Genomic DNA, 14,377 nt, shown 5'->3' with positions numbered 1-14,377 from the left:
CAATGAAATATCTATAAGAAAAAATGGTTTTTACTACTAGGTATATCACTCCTAAAAAACAAGGCCTTGGATAGTAAAAGCAGTATTACATACTTTCTGTGACTTGGGGTGTCCTTGGTATATCTTACATGTCTTTTTCAATGTATTTCTGACCTCATAATTAGTGGTTTTGCAGCCTTAAAATGTGTCAGAATTCCCTGGAGGACTTGCTGAAACACAAGTAAATGTGTTTCATTCCCAGGGTAAATCTGGGTGGGACCTGACATTTTGTGTTTCCAGGTGATAGTGACACTGTTGGTTGGGCTAGGACCCCCAGTTAGAGAATTACTGGTGCAAGCATCCATACAGCCACTCAAAAAATATTCTTACAGCCTGAAGCCTACCAGATCCCTGGCACCAAAATAAAAAGATAAGCAGAGCATTATTTTGCAAGAGCTAATGTCTAATGAGCATTTTGCTAAGGGCTTTGTTATGACATGGTTTACTTCAAATCTACCAAATAGCCAATTCCCCCTTATTTTACAACAACAACAAAAAAATTCCACACCTGAAAGCAATGAATGTGTTTGCTCGAAGTCATATACACAATTGTCAGGATCGGAATTTGAACCCAGGTCTCACAGATGCAAATGGTGCTAGCAGATACCACACTAAAATTCTATGCTACATGACATCTAGGAGTTTGCACAGGCCAGTGTTTATTATCCAAAAATTCATGTTCACGGGAAATAAATGAGTAATTCGCCCAAGGTTTCACAGCTAGGAAAAATTTCAAATAAAATCTAATCTCAATTGGTCTAACCTCAAAGCACTCTTCCCACCATCTAATACCATTTCCCCAGACCATCTCCAAGACAAAACTAGTCTTAATCAGAGTCAAGAAAAAGAAATGACCACATGAATCAGAGGTCACTGCGATGGACTGTCCTCTTTAGGAACCCATTGAAAAGTGCTGTAACTGTACACCAGTTACTTTCCACTCAAAGTCAGCGCAGTATAGTGTAGCATGACCTTGATGGTTCAGGATCTTAGTGTCTCAGAATTGTCACTGTGAACTGCATTTGTTACTGGCAAATGTTGAAGTGGATGCAAAGGATATAGGAGATTGGGTTGAATGTGTGCAGAACCCAGTATTACTGTGAGGACAAGTTTAGTGAGGACCTGATCATTTTCCTTTTCTGTCATCAGAATGGACAAAGACCCCCACACTGAGACAAATCCAGTGTCTTGGTTGAGTTGCATTCAGATCGATCAAGTTTACTCCAATGAATACACATAGCTGATAAACTTTAGGAAACGTGACTGTTCCTTTTCTAAGGTAAATCATAAAGGATGAAGCATTCCTGACTCCTGTGGCAGCCTGGTGTTACCCCATCATCAGGGGGAGAAATGGGCTGTGTAATTACCATTTGAGACATGAATCATCCTTGCACGGAGGATCCAGACCTGCTTGACTCTATATAAGGAGCCCAAGGTCGAAGTGCAAATGTGCACTGTCTGCCATCCCCGAGCTGATATAATTACCAAGCTACCTTAAGGAGATGAAGGTGTTCCCTGCATCTGGCCTCGCTGTCTTCCTCATCATGGCTTTGAAGTTTTCCACTGCAGCCCCTTCCCTGTTCACAGCCACCCCCAGGACCTGGAGAAACAACTTCCACCTTGCACAGGTTTGTGAATCTTTACCCAATTCACTCTTCCTCCTTCTGCCCCCAAAAACCTAAAAGGGGAAATTGAGAGAAGCAGTAAAAAAAAATCTGTTATTCCTTGTAAGTCACCTGCTAGGTCCATTGAGGTCTCTGCGATGCTCTCTCCCACTCTTTGAAGAGTGGTGTCTGGTACATATTTAGATGCACATGCTGCATGAATGATAAATAAATGAATAACTCTTGTGATAAATCTGTCATAAATTTGAAGTGGTTTCCAAAAAGCACATAATTAAAAAAAAAAAAAAACAGAAAAGCATTGGAGGAATTACATAGGAGGAAAAACAGGAGCAGACAAGTAAACACTGAGCTGGAAGGTTCTCCTGGAAGTGAGTTTGTGCATGTGACTTAGCAGTCACAGCTGGCAGATTTCCTGTGCTCCTAGGAATGGCCCTCATATTCTGGGTCATCGTGATCAAAATGTAAAGCTGACCTTGTGTTTCCTGGGTGCTGAGCCACTTCCCATTTGAGGGCCTTTCCTTTTCAATACACATGCCCAGTCTACCCTTACTTTCTTATATTTTCTTTCTTTTAAAATATTTGTTGTATTATTTATTTGAGAGTCATATAAACAGGGAGGCAGAAAGTTCCCATCTGTTATGTGTGTGACAGCAACCCCAGTAATATTTTGCCTTGCCAGATCTATGTTAACAGGAAGCTGAGATCCAGAAGTGGAGCCAGGAGTTGAACCCAGGCACTCCAATATAGAACTCAAGCCTTTTAACTCAGAGGCTAAATACCCGCTCCATCTAATTTCTTCTTTTACCAGCTCTCTAATCTGACAAAGAAAGAACCTGCTCTAGATAATCCATGTATACATTTTACAAAGACCACATGACTCAAAATTATCTCAAATGTTCTGTGTTCTGAAAGAAGATGGCAATGTTTATTCTTTAAAGAAAAAAGGCATTTCTAGGGATAGAATTTCAAACATTAGTGAAATATGTGTGAAAGAGATAGTTTTGCATGCAGGCTTCTTTTTCTAGAGTCTGTCAAAATAACAGCACGTCCGTGATTCCCAGCTCTAGCTCGGGGTGGTTCTCTGCTGGCCAGGCTGCACCAGAGACCCGTGCACTGTGGAGGCAGAGAGCATAGCCGAGCTGAGGCTCACCTGTACACACCATCCTACTCCCACCAACTGGTCATACTACTTGTCTTTCTAATTGGCCAGTTCCCCTGTCATTCCAGCCCTTCAACATTTTTACACCAGCCTGTGTGTGAAGTTCATTGGAAATCTACATGCCTGTAGAGTTATATTTGCTTGGACTTGAGCTTACTCTTAGATGAATTCTAAAATCTCTCGGGATCCATTGAAAATGTGTATTTTATTGGTGCTTCCTAGTTTCGATTCGGTTGTCCCCACATGTAATTCTTCCCACCGACTCTGATTCGGTAGTTGTACTACATGAAGAAGGAGAGGACAGAGCAGGTCTGAGGTGCCTGAGACCTGGGTTCTAGCCCTTGCTTCAGGTGACCTGCAGTCCATGGCCAGAGCTGGATGTCCCGCTGACGACTGCACTGACTGAGCCCCCTTTGCGGCCACAGTGGCAGCACAGAGCCTGCCATGGCAGAAATACTGATGGTCAGCTCTCTAGAAGGTGTCTTGCCCTAGAATGTAGCAAGAAATTCAGAAAGCTTTCCTTGCTAGCCTAACCAGTCACAGACTGGCAAGGAGTATTCTTTCTAGCTCAATCTCTGAGAACATTCATGCCTGGATATAGCAAGGCAGGCCAGATTTGTAACGCTCCGTTCTCCCTCTAAGATTCATGGGCTGCAGCATCTATATCTGGAGAGAAAAAAAGGTCCTTAGTTAATTGGCTTCACACCCTCTGACCCCTCTGACAACCTTACATTCTGATTTGACAATTTGCTTAAAGGTTTTGAAAATGATGGAATAACAATGCCTACCTCCTCTCCTAATCCAGGGCTTCATTCCAGGATTGTTAAAAAAAAAAAAAAAAAAGTTCACATTTTCCATGGCTCAGAATGGGGCCATGTCCTAAAAAAGAATATTATTATAGAATGAATATTCATCACCCATCAAACACCGCAGCCTAGTACCTGCTACCACCCAGCTTCAGGAGACAAAATTGTGCCCGATCGCTAGCCTGGGCAAAGGTCACAATCCCAAGTTTAAACTATGGTTTCTACTGAACAGATATTGCTTTTGGCACTGTGAAAAACTCAAGAAATCATTATGTAATATCCGTGGGAAGGGACTCTCTGCAGCATCATATGACGTTTCAATGTTGGTTTCTTTAACAATGTCTTTAAAAATAACATACATTTTACCACAGCATTATAAAGTATTTATAACCAAAGAAACAGAACATGCAAATAATTCCTTCTAAATACCAACTGCTATGTTCAGATGTGCCTCTACTACTTTATTTTCTATTATAAAAACATTTTTCAGCTGATACGTTCTTCAGAGCACAGGTTCTGTTTTTCTCACTGTCTATTCTGTCTTATGAGAATTTTTATGTATTTTCATAAACTAAAGAGGCAAAATATTCCAAAACACATGTAAATTATAATTTAATTTGCTATTTTCTTTGTTGGGTACATCCTTTCCTTAAAAATAATGTTCCCTTGAGCATCATTGTATATTAGCCTATTCTAAAAGATTTTTTTTTCTGAAGAGTTTCTAGAAATAGAATAAAGGGTAAGAAAGCATCTTAACTTATTTTCATGCACTTAAAAACAGGTTGAGGACCTCCTGGTATGGTAGAAATAAACCCCATTTTATAGATGGGAAAGCTGACACAGGAGTAATATCTGTGCTTATTAGCGACCCGCCTGGATTATACTTCAGGATTTTTCGGATAGGATCCAAAGTGATCACAAATCTATTGCTGTGACTTAACCAAAGAGAGATGTTGAATAACTGTACCTCAAACTTCACCTTGTCTTGAAACATACTGTTAATTTTAAACTCCTAACCTTCACAAAGAACATTGCAGACATGCACTTAATACTTTGTGCTCTCTTTTTTTAAGTTGGGAATCATTTCTATTTTTATTTTTACTTCATTAGAAGGTGCTGTTTTACTCCTATCTTCTATGACCAGCCTGGTCTAATAGCGGATGCATACAATAAAGAAAGAAAGCATTTAGTTATAAAAATGCATATGCTGATAGTCGATACATTGTAAAAACTCAATCATTTAAAAAAAAAGACATTTGTGGGAGCAGCTGATGTGGCACTAGTGATTAAACCCCTGCTTGAGGTACCCACGTACCACATTGGACTGCCTGGTCCCAACTCAGACTGCTCTGTACTTTTAAACGTTTTTACCTATTTATTTGTTTGTTTATTTAAAAGAAAGAGTGAGAGAAAAAGAGATGCTAACAGAGATCTTCCCTCTGCTGGATCTTTCTCTAAATGGTCACAACAGACAGGACAGAGTCTGTCTGAAGCCAGGAGTCAGGAACTTCCTCTCGGCGTCTCACCCACCTGACAGCTGCTGCTGCTTTCCCAAGAAAATTAACAGAGCTGGGTGGGAAACAGAGGTGCTGGCAACCAAACCAGTGCTCTTTATGGGATGTTAGCATCGCGGGCAGTGGCTTAGCCCTCTACAGCACAACACCATCCCCTGCTCCACATTGCTGATCCAGTTTCTGGTTAATGCATTGGGAGATCGTATATGATGGCCAAGGCACTCATGGGAGCACCAGATGGGATTTCGGGCTCCTGGCCCAGCTCCAGGTATTGCAGGCATTGGGGGAGTGAATCAACAGATCAAAGGTGTCTCTATCACTCCTTCTCTTACTCTGCCTAAGAGAAAAGGAGAAGGAAGAAAGGAAGGAAGAGGAGAAATAAACGAACCTGGGGCAGATGCGGTGGCAGATGCTATGCTGCTTGGGACACCCGCATCCCATATCAGAGTGTTTAGGTTCAAGTTTCAGCTTTGCTTCTCATCTAGCTTCCCACTGAGGCTCATCTCAAGTACTTGAGTCTCTGTCATCCATATGAGAGGCTCTCATGGAGTCTCAGCATCCTCGCTTCGGCTTCCTCCAGCCCTGGTTATTGCCAGCATTTGAGAAGTGAATAAGTAGAATGAAAGATCTCTCTACTACATTGTAAATGTGGCAAATATATTTTCCACTTAGCTTGCTTGCCCATCTTCCATTATATCACTATATTAGGTAAAACAAAAATTAGAAGTGCAACACATAACCTAACAAGGGAATGAAAATACTTATGATCATAGCTGTCTCCAGATGTGGAGTGGGAACATCACCGTCATTCCTGTGTTATCACAGCATCGATCTGCCCAACAGGATACAATGCTTCCTAATCAGAGCTGGAAATGCGACCACATCATCACATGCTTTCTCAGGGTGTCTAGGTTTCAGGGCCTCTCCTTTTTCCTCCCCCCTGGGTTCTCATCTCACCTGAGCCTTTAAGGGATGATCAGTGGGAAGCTGAGCTCTGACACCCACAGGTCACAGGGTGAGGTGAAGGATCGGTTGGCCCCACAGTAAGGAAATGGAGCTCCCATTACAGACAAGTGAGTAAGCCTCAGTCTGTTGCCTTTTTCCTGAACAATAACAGCACATTTTCATTTTAGAAATCTGCAGCACACCTAAAAAGATAAAGAAAAATTAATTGGCACCCATAATTTCACCTCACAGAGATGACCAATACTATCAGTCAGATACACCTCATTTCATTATTTACTATAGGTGTTTTGTTTATTTACAGAATTTTAATTATCACCTGTATAAAGATTTCCCCCTTCTGTTTCTCAGTACATTATCACTACATTAATAGCATTCTTCCATGGCATTAAATATCACTTTTCATACATGTGACCTTATTTAAGGCTTAGTATCATAGCACATGAATATACAAGGGTACATTTAAAAGTTCTTACAAAATATAATTTAAAATTTTCGATTTTGTGTGAAAAGTGAAATCAATGCATAATTTTTTCAGAATACACAATTGTCATAAACTTTTTGAAGACTCTCTTGTAAGAACATAATCTAGCAAATCCCTCTTAAAAAGCTTACTTTCACTTCTTTATTATTTGTATATGTATTATATACAAAACAATAATATGCATGCACCTAGTACATGTAATATATTAAAATGTGCATATTGTCAACATATAGAGAAGAAATAAAATTTATATTAAATAAAACTATGCTAATATAAATATGAGACTATATTAAAAAAAACAGATCTGAATCAATTTTTAATTTCTCTGTATTTTCTTGAACTAAGTTGGGTAGGTGAAATCACTGGGCTGAAGGCAAGTCTTCACCTTGCATTTGCAGAACCCCGCCCCAATCACCAGCCCAGCCCAGACTCTTGGTATCTTAAACACTGTATACTAAGGGGTTTTGAGCCTTCATGCACAGATGAAAACCATGTGATTTATGGTTCATCTTATTTCCCTCAGAGGGCACAAAGCTTGCCCTAGGAAGCCTACCCCATGGAAACAAACTCCAGCCCACTTGCTGACTCACCTGAGTTGATTTCAAGCTCAGCTGAGAAGCAGGATGACCTCTGCCTTTTTAGAGGACAAGAAGCTAGAATTCCATTCCTCTGTAGGTCACAAACATACTTCTCTTCCATTATGTATAGGGATAATATGACACCCTTCACCTGCTACCAAAGGATCCAGCTAACTGCGTTCATGCTGGGGAAAGAGCCTCAACAACAAATAACCAAACTATTGGAATGATGTCCACTTTCTCTTCCTTCCATTATTGTTCTCTTTTAAAAGCAATATTACTACAGAAAGATCATAAATGCATATAACTACAGAAAGATCATAAACTGCAAATGTATAAAAAGAGAAAGACTAAAACCTCCAGTATGCAAAGCAAATATGTCTAATGTTTTTTAGATGTGGAAATATATTCTTTGTGCTTTTTTTTCCCACTTTTTTATTTGTTTATTTGAGAGGGAAACAGACAGACAAAAGTGCCCATAATGGATAGGACTGGGCCAGGCTGAAGCCAGGAACTGAATCTACATCCCATGTAGGTATTAGGGAGCCAACCACTTGAACCACCATCTGCTGTTTCTCGGGCTGTATATTAATTAGCAGGAAGTTGGAATGGAAATCAAAGCAGAGACTCAAAGCCAGACACTCTGAAATGGGATGCAGCATCTAAACCACTAGGCTGAGCACTCACATACATGCACACACACTCCGTACTGTTCTTAGTAGATGAAGGCTGTTGTCTCCTGTCTTATCTGGCCATGACTATTTCTCATAATGCACCTTAGACATGTCAACCCACCTCTCCATTTCAGGCTTATCTTGACAAGTATTACACAAAGAAAGGAGGAACCCAGGTTGGTGAGATGGTTGCAAGAGGAGGCAATGCCATGGTTAAGAAGATAAAGGAGCTACAAGCTTTCTTTGGCCTCCAAATCACAGGCAAGCTAGACCAGAACACAATGGATGTGATCAAGAAGCCTCGCTGTGGAGTTCCTGATGTGGCAAACTACCGCCTCTTCCCAGGTGAACCCAAATGGAAAAAAAATACTTTGACATACAGGTAATGAGATGGAGTCTCCAAAATTCAGAGAGAAATACCCCTTCTCTTGACTTCTCTTCTTAAAACAAACAAAAAACAACAACAACAACAAACTTCCTTCTGAACTGCATAAAAATCTTGAGTGCCCATGACCGTAAGAAAAGAGCTTCTTTAAGTCTAACCATTAGTGACACTGGGCAATCCACAGAACGGGTGGCACCTGCGCCATACGGTCTTCAAGCATCATGCCTGCGGATGCAGCGCTGAAGACTGCCCCCTATGTAGTCTTGGTCCAGGCCTTGTAAATGTTAGCGGTCTTCCAGACAGCAGAGCAGAGCCAGCAGATGGCAGCAGAGAGCAGACAGAGCTGGTGCGCGGCGGCATTCCCACAGCCACAGCCCTCCACTCCACGTGTACTGCAGTGCGAGAAGGACTGGTAGGAACTGAGTCCGAAAAGACAGCCTCAGGGGCAATTAGCATGTAACTTCAGGAGTTCTGATTTTTTCCCTGGACAGTGGAGAGCAGGGATCAGGATCGGGTTGCATTTTTGAATGAGCACATCCATATGATATCCCGAAACAGGAAAGGTCAGATGGTGCCACAGTCCAGGCAGTGGGTGCGCATGCTTCATGTGCTGGAACTGGCACCTAACAGCTCGCAAGAGCCAAACGTCAGGAATTTCGAGCAGCTTGAGCTGCCACCTGCAATGCCAAATGCCAGCTGCTCGCCTTCTGATCCAGTTCCCTGCTACTCTACCTGCGAAAGCAGCAGGAGATGATCCAAGTGTGGGTGTCCCTGCCACACAGGAGGGAGACTCAGACTGGCTCCTGCTTTCAGCCTAATCCAGCCCCGAGGCTTTTCAGGGAATGAACCAGCAATTGCAAGATAATCTTTCTGTGCCTGTCAGTCTCTCTCTGTCTTTCATATAAATTAAGAAATCATTTTTTGAAAAGTCAGGAATTTAGCAGCCAGCTAAGTTGCCAAGAGTTTTATGAGCTGCTGCCAAACAGACATTATTAAATTCTATGAAGTCTCAATTAAATAAATCACATTTTAAAAAAAAACAAAAGCAATCAAAACATATATCATCCTGCTTGGCTACATGCTATTGTTATCTATGTTCATCAGACTACCCACGTTGATTTTATCTGGATGCTGGAAACCCAGTGCGGTAGCACACTCCTGTTCATCTTTTTGACAGCTTGAAATTAACCACAATGAGAGTGCTTACACCACAGAAGGCAGCGAATCATACAAATCAAAAGAGGTTCCCCGCCACACCATCAAGGGCAAGCAGCCGGACTAGATCTGGAGAGGCAAGCACGGAGTAGGTGTGCTCAAATGAAGTTGTGAACAAAGGGAGGCACCAGAGGATTAAGCTAGGCGACTTACTGCTTGCTGTGAGCCTACAAAACCTAGAGGAGGCGCCCTAAGCAAAAAAAAAAAAAAATAGTCAAAACCATTTGAGTTCTTCTCTTCCTCCCCACCCCAAACAAAAAGAAAGAGTAGGCAATTACATATAAGTCCACAACATCTTTTCACATTTTCTTAAAATAAACTGCCTTACAAAGTCTGTGACTATACAGATTTACACAGCCTATACACAGGCAAACACCAATGGAATTGATCAAAATCAGGTGGGACTTTGGAACTGTAACATTCTGTAATAAATGGGGCACCTGCAAGAGCCCAGCCCACTCATGGTGCCTATCTGCTCCTGCTCCCCAGTAGCTCCCGTGGGCTCTCCCTCAGAAAGACATCAGAAGCTAACCCTGACCAGATCTCAGATACTTGCTATAATTCAGAGTACTAAAATGTAGATACACATGTGATATAGTTCTTTTTAATATTTATTTATTTTTATTGGAAAGGCAGATTTACAGAGAGAAGGACAGACAGAGAGAAAGATCTTCCATCCACTGGTTCACTCTCCAAGTGGCTGCAATGACCAAACTGAGCCAATCCAGGAGCTTCTTCTGGGTCTCCCATGCAGGTCACTTGCCTTAGAATAACCTGGGATACATGTTAAAATACAGGTCGCTGGACCGCTCCTGTGCATTTTACAAACTTCCAAAGTAGTTATTACAGACCTAAAGTCTGAGAGCCACTAAGCCGACTCCCTAGCAACTAGATGGCATGCTCTTTGATGCATCCATTTATCAGGCATTTGCTGAGCAGCCACTGTAAGAGGCCACTGGGGAGAGAGGGGACGAGCTCACAGACCCTCCTAAAGTTGGCCCTCACACACCTCACTTCTCACTTCGGCTCCATTATTCCTCTCCAGCTCACGGTCCCGGTTGGGAGTTCCTGGGTCCTCTTCATGCTTTGCTTGCTGCCAGAAATCCCAGCCCTATGAGAGAACCGTTAACTTGGCTCCACTCAGTTTGCCTTTTGTAGTGGTTTAGTGCCTCTAGATGTCATTGCCACACTAGGACGTGCTGAGAGGCCCAGCCTTGTGCAGCCCCAGTGAACATCCTGTGGATTCGCTGGCATTTCCCCTTTAAGATACAGCATTCCCCAACAGCCCTGGGGAAATCCTGATGCTTTGGAATGGAGGTTTGCACAGCCTCAAAATAACATATCTATATGATTTTTTTTTAACCATTGAAAACTTTTAGTCCCTTTGGGGATAAGAGTTTCCTTCCATGTTTAGGAAAATAGACCCCTTAGTTTTATTCTTTAAAATTACTTGTAGTGCAGTAATATTGGAAGCTACACGATTTCAGTGCCAAATTAACTCAACTGTTCCTGTTCCTCAGTCATTCACCCGGTTGTTTCAACATGCAGCATTTCAACATATACGGAAGCAAAATAAAAAATGTTATTACATCGCAAAATCTAAATTGCAGATTTCTGTATAACATTATTTTTTTTTTTAAATACAACCTAGGACGTAATGCCCACCTTCCTCCCTTTGGAGCAGCGACTGAAAGGAAAACCAGTGTCCTCTCTTTTCGCAGGGTTTCCAAATACACATCTTCCATGGCTCCTGTGGAGGTGGACAAAGCGGTAGAGATGGCCTTGCAGGCCTGGAGTAGCGCCGTCCCGCTGAACTTTGTTAGAGTCAACGCGGGGGAAGCGGATATTATGATATCGTTTGAAACTGGAGGTACCGTGCGACTTCTAGCTGCCACTCCAGGGAGCATTGTCCCAGTGCCCGTCCTCCACACTGGATCCGAGGGATCACACGATCCTCCGCTCCGGGCTGGGAGGGAGGGGCGGAGGGCCAGCCATGATCTTCACCTGACCTCCCCCCCACGGTGTCCAGGGAAGCCAGTCCAGTCCTCGTTAGACTCGGCTGCAGGGTGGACGCCCTGTGACAAGCTCTCTCCTGTCTAGCTCCCCTAGGAGACAATTGTACCAAATTCAGTGGACCCTTTGAAAGCGTTAACTGCTTTCACCGGGGATTGGCGGAGCGCTCAGAGCCCTTCTTGGAGAAACTTACGTAGGAGGGAAAGGCGGTGAGCCAAGAAACCCCTAAAATGACTTGTCCCTCCCCCAACCTCGCAACAGCCACTGTGAGAGCCGCAGCCTCTCCCCCTCCACAGATGGTAATTCTGAGTGTCCGTGTCATTTCAGGTCGTGATCATAGTTTTAGTCTGGTATCACTGGAGGAGCGGGAGGGGCAATGCTTGCGAGCTCAGAGGGCGCAAGTGTCGAGTGTAGACCCTCTGCGGGTCACCTGGCGCTAGGTAGATGTCTCCTCCTGGAAGACCAGTGCCAGCCTGGGGAAGCGGCAGGCAGCAGGCCACATGGCAGTTTCCAGGCTCTGGAGCAAAGCGCAGACTCTGCCCTGCTCTTTCACTCTGTTTTATACTGCCCCTAATCCACGCTGCCTTGCATTAGGTCCCAGCCTGCAACCTGGTTAACACCCAGTGCACTGAAACCTGAGTCGTGACACATCAGAGCTCTCATTGCATTTTTCTTAATTCTTATCTCCTCACTGAGATTCTGAGAAATTGTGACATGTGGCATCTACTCTAACCTTCCTCTCATTCTTCCTCCTCCTCTATCACTGCTAACTAAAATAAAGACAGGGAAAGAAAAACACAAAAACCTATCAGAATTTAGACTTTTAGAAATACCTCTGTGACTTCCCCGAACTTTACAAATGAAAGCATACTAAAATTATAGAGAAATGTTCTCTTTTTTTATACTTTCTTAAATTGTATTGTATTATGGACAGCAAGCACATATCTGCTTATGCTAATAGAGTCTCAGCTGCTTCGTATTTTGAAAGCTCGTTCTGCCAGCAGGTCACAATCCCTTCCGGGGACAGGCACATTGTCAGGGCCCCTCTATTCTTCCTCTTGCTGGGACCAAGGATCTCAGCATTGTTTATAGTGGGCTGTGATTCAGTTGACAGATGTCGCAATAAAATTAGTAACAAAAAAAGGGGTATTTAAGTGCTTACTATCTTTGAAGCACAAAATAACCAGCATTCAACAGGCAGCTAGGAACTTATTTAAATGACATGAAAACTTATGCTTAAAAATTAAATATTGAAAAATACACTTAGGAGTTTATGTTCTTCAGAATGTGCTGCGTTCAGAATAATGGGCTCCTCACCATTGTTAGAAGGACTGAAGCCTGCCGGTGTTTTCTCTCCACTTGTTTAGATCACGGGGATTCCTATCCATTTGATGGGCCTCGCGGGACTCTAGCCCATGCATTTGCACCTGGAGAGGGCCTGGGAGGAGATACTCATTTCGACAATGCTGAGAAGTGGACTATGGGAACGAATGGTATATATGCACAATTCACCATAACCTGGAAAATATTGTACCTTCTTCTGGGCCTCCATCATGAAACCTTGAGGTTCAACGTCCCAAGCCACCCTTTAATTAGGGGGGCTGGCTAGGAAAAACAAGTAAGCCAACAATCTAAAAGGGAACACCATAAGGGAAAAGCTCCACCCTCAGTTATGCTGTAGGCTTGTCTGATTTGTGTATCATGCATATTGTCTCCAGAACCAGCCAGCCCCTCCTCCACACACAGCTGTTTTCAGTTACATGGCATCTGCTGATTCTGCTTGTACTTGGAAATAGACTCCAGAAATGGCCTGAAGGAATCAGTCCTCCCCTGAGAAGTGTGATGAGGATGGGTGTAGGCTGTCACGCAGGTCACCTGCAATTCCTCAGTGTGGAGTATGTGTGGATAAAAAGGAGTAGCTGGTATTAGTAGGGCAATATTGGGGCATTTGTGGCCTATATTTATGCTTGACCAAATAGCTCTGCCACTGAGAGCTCCCATGCCTTTTTTTTTTAATCTGTCCACCAAGAATTTCTGACAATGAGCAAAGAGATTGACTTACATTTCCATCCCCGCAACCCCTTTCTAATCAAGGGTGAAGGAATTGGATTAGTCAGAAAAGTCTCAGAATAATCTACCTATCTTTGAATAAGACAGTCAAGAAAATGACATGAATTGATTGTAATTGGGGTATAGATTGCCCTGTAGAGACAGGAGAACAAAACAAAAACCCATGTTGATGCTGTCTATTTCTCTCTTGTATTGTTTAGGTTTCAATTTATTCACAGTTGCGGCTCATGAATTTGGTCATGCTCTGGGCCTGGCCCATTCCACAGATCCATCAGCACTGATGTATCCAACTTATAAGTACCAGAATCCTTACGGATTCCACCTCCCCAAGGATGATGTGAGAGGGATCCAGGCACTGTACGGTATGATTGCTGCATTTCTTTGATCACTAACCCTGGCGGTGACAGGCATTCAGTCTCCAGTTTAGACAGTATGTTTTGTCAGTGAAAGATTAAGCTGGAAATGACTGCCTCAACAATGCCCCTTAGTGAAAAGCTTATTTGCCGGCTACCACTACTGCTTCCTTCTCCAAAAGTCTGCGGTGAAATTTTATGCCTTACCCCCAGAGTATGTTGGTACTTTGATATGGGTACACATCTGCCGATCATCAGCTTTCATCTGAGGCAGCAAAGTTGTATCCAAACAAGACCTCTGCCTTCTCTATTTCTGCAGAGGAAAGTTGCCATTTCTGTCTGTCTTGACAGACAGGAAAACGTTGAAAATGACTCCGCTTCATAGACAAGCCCCTAATGGTAGGACTCCAGTGGAGAGCAATTCCCATTAGCTTCCCAGAAGGGCCAGATCCAAACACTTGCTGTTGTAGGTTCTTATGCACTGCAAAGTCCCTGCCAC

At 42.9% G+C, this 14,377-nt stretch overlaps 1 protein-coding gene across 1 annotated transcript in view; it reads left to right on the top strand.

Moving 5' to 3' along the window:
- The first annotated feature begins 1,528 nt into the window (after positions 1–1,528).
- Positions 1,529–14,377, top strand: part of MMP20 (matrix metallopeptidase 20) — a 36,238-nt gene continuing 23,389 nt past the window's right edge. The window contains exons 1-5 of the mRNA XM_040977224.1: positions 1,529–1,667; positions 7,977–8,224; positions 11,164–11,312; positions 12,823–12,948; positions 13,726–13,887. Coding sequence (XP_040833158.1) covers positions 1,542–1,667; positions 7,977–8,224; positions 11,164–11,312; positions 12,823–12,948; positions 13,726–13,887 — 811 coding nt within the window. The 5' untranslated portion in view covers positions 1,529–1,541. The remainder of the gene's footprint in view (positions 1,668–7,976; positions 8,225–11,163; positions 11,313–12,822; positions 12,949–13,725; positions 13,888–14,377) is intronic.

The sequence above is a fragment of the Ochotona curzoniae genome, unplaced genomic scaffold, assembly GCF_017591425.1.
Source record: "Ochotona curzoniae isolate NIBS_2020 unplaced genomic scaffold, NIBS_Ocur_1.0 contig_2723, whole genome shotgun sequence".
Taxonomy (NCBI): Eukaryota; Metazoa; Chordata; class Mammalia; order Lagomorpha; family Ochotonidae; genus Ochotona; species Ochotona curzoniae.
The sequence above is the reverse complement of the archived record's forward strand: the minus strand, read 5'-3'. Positions and strand labels throughout refer to the sequence as shown.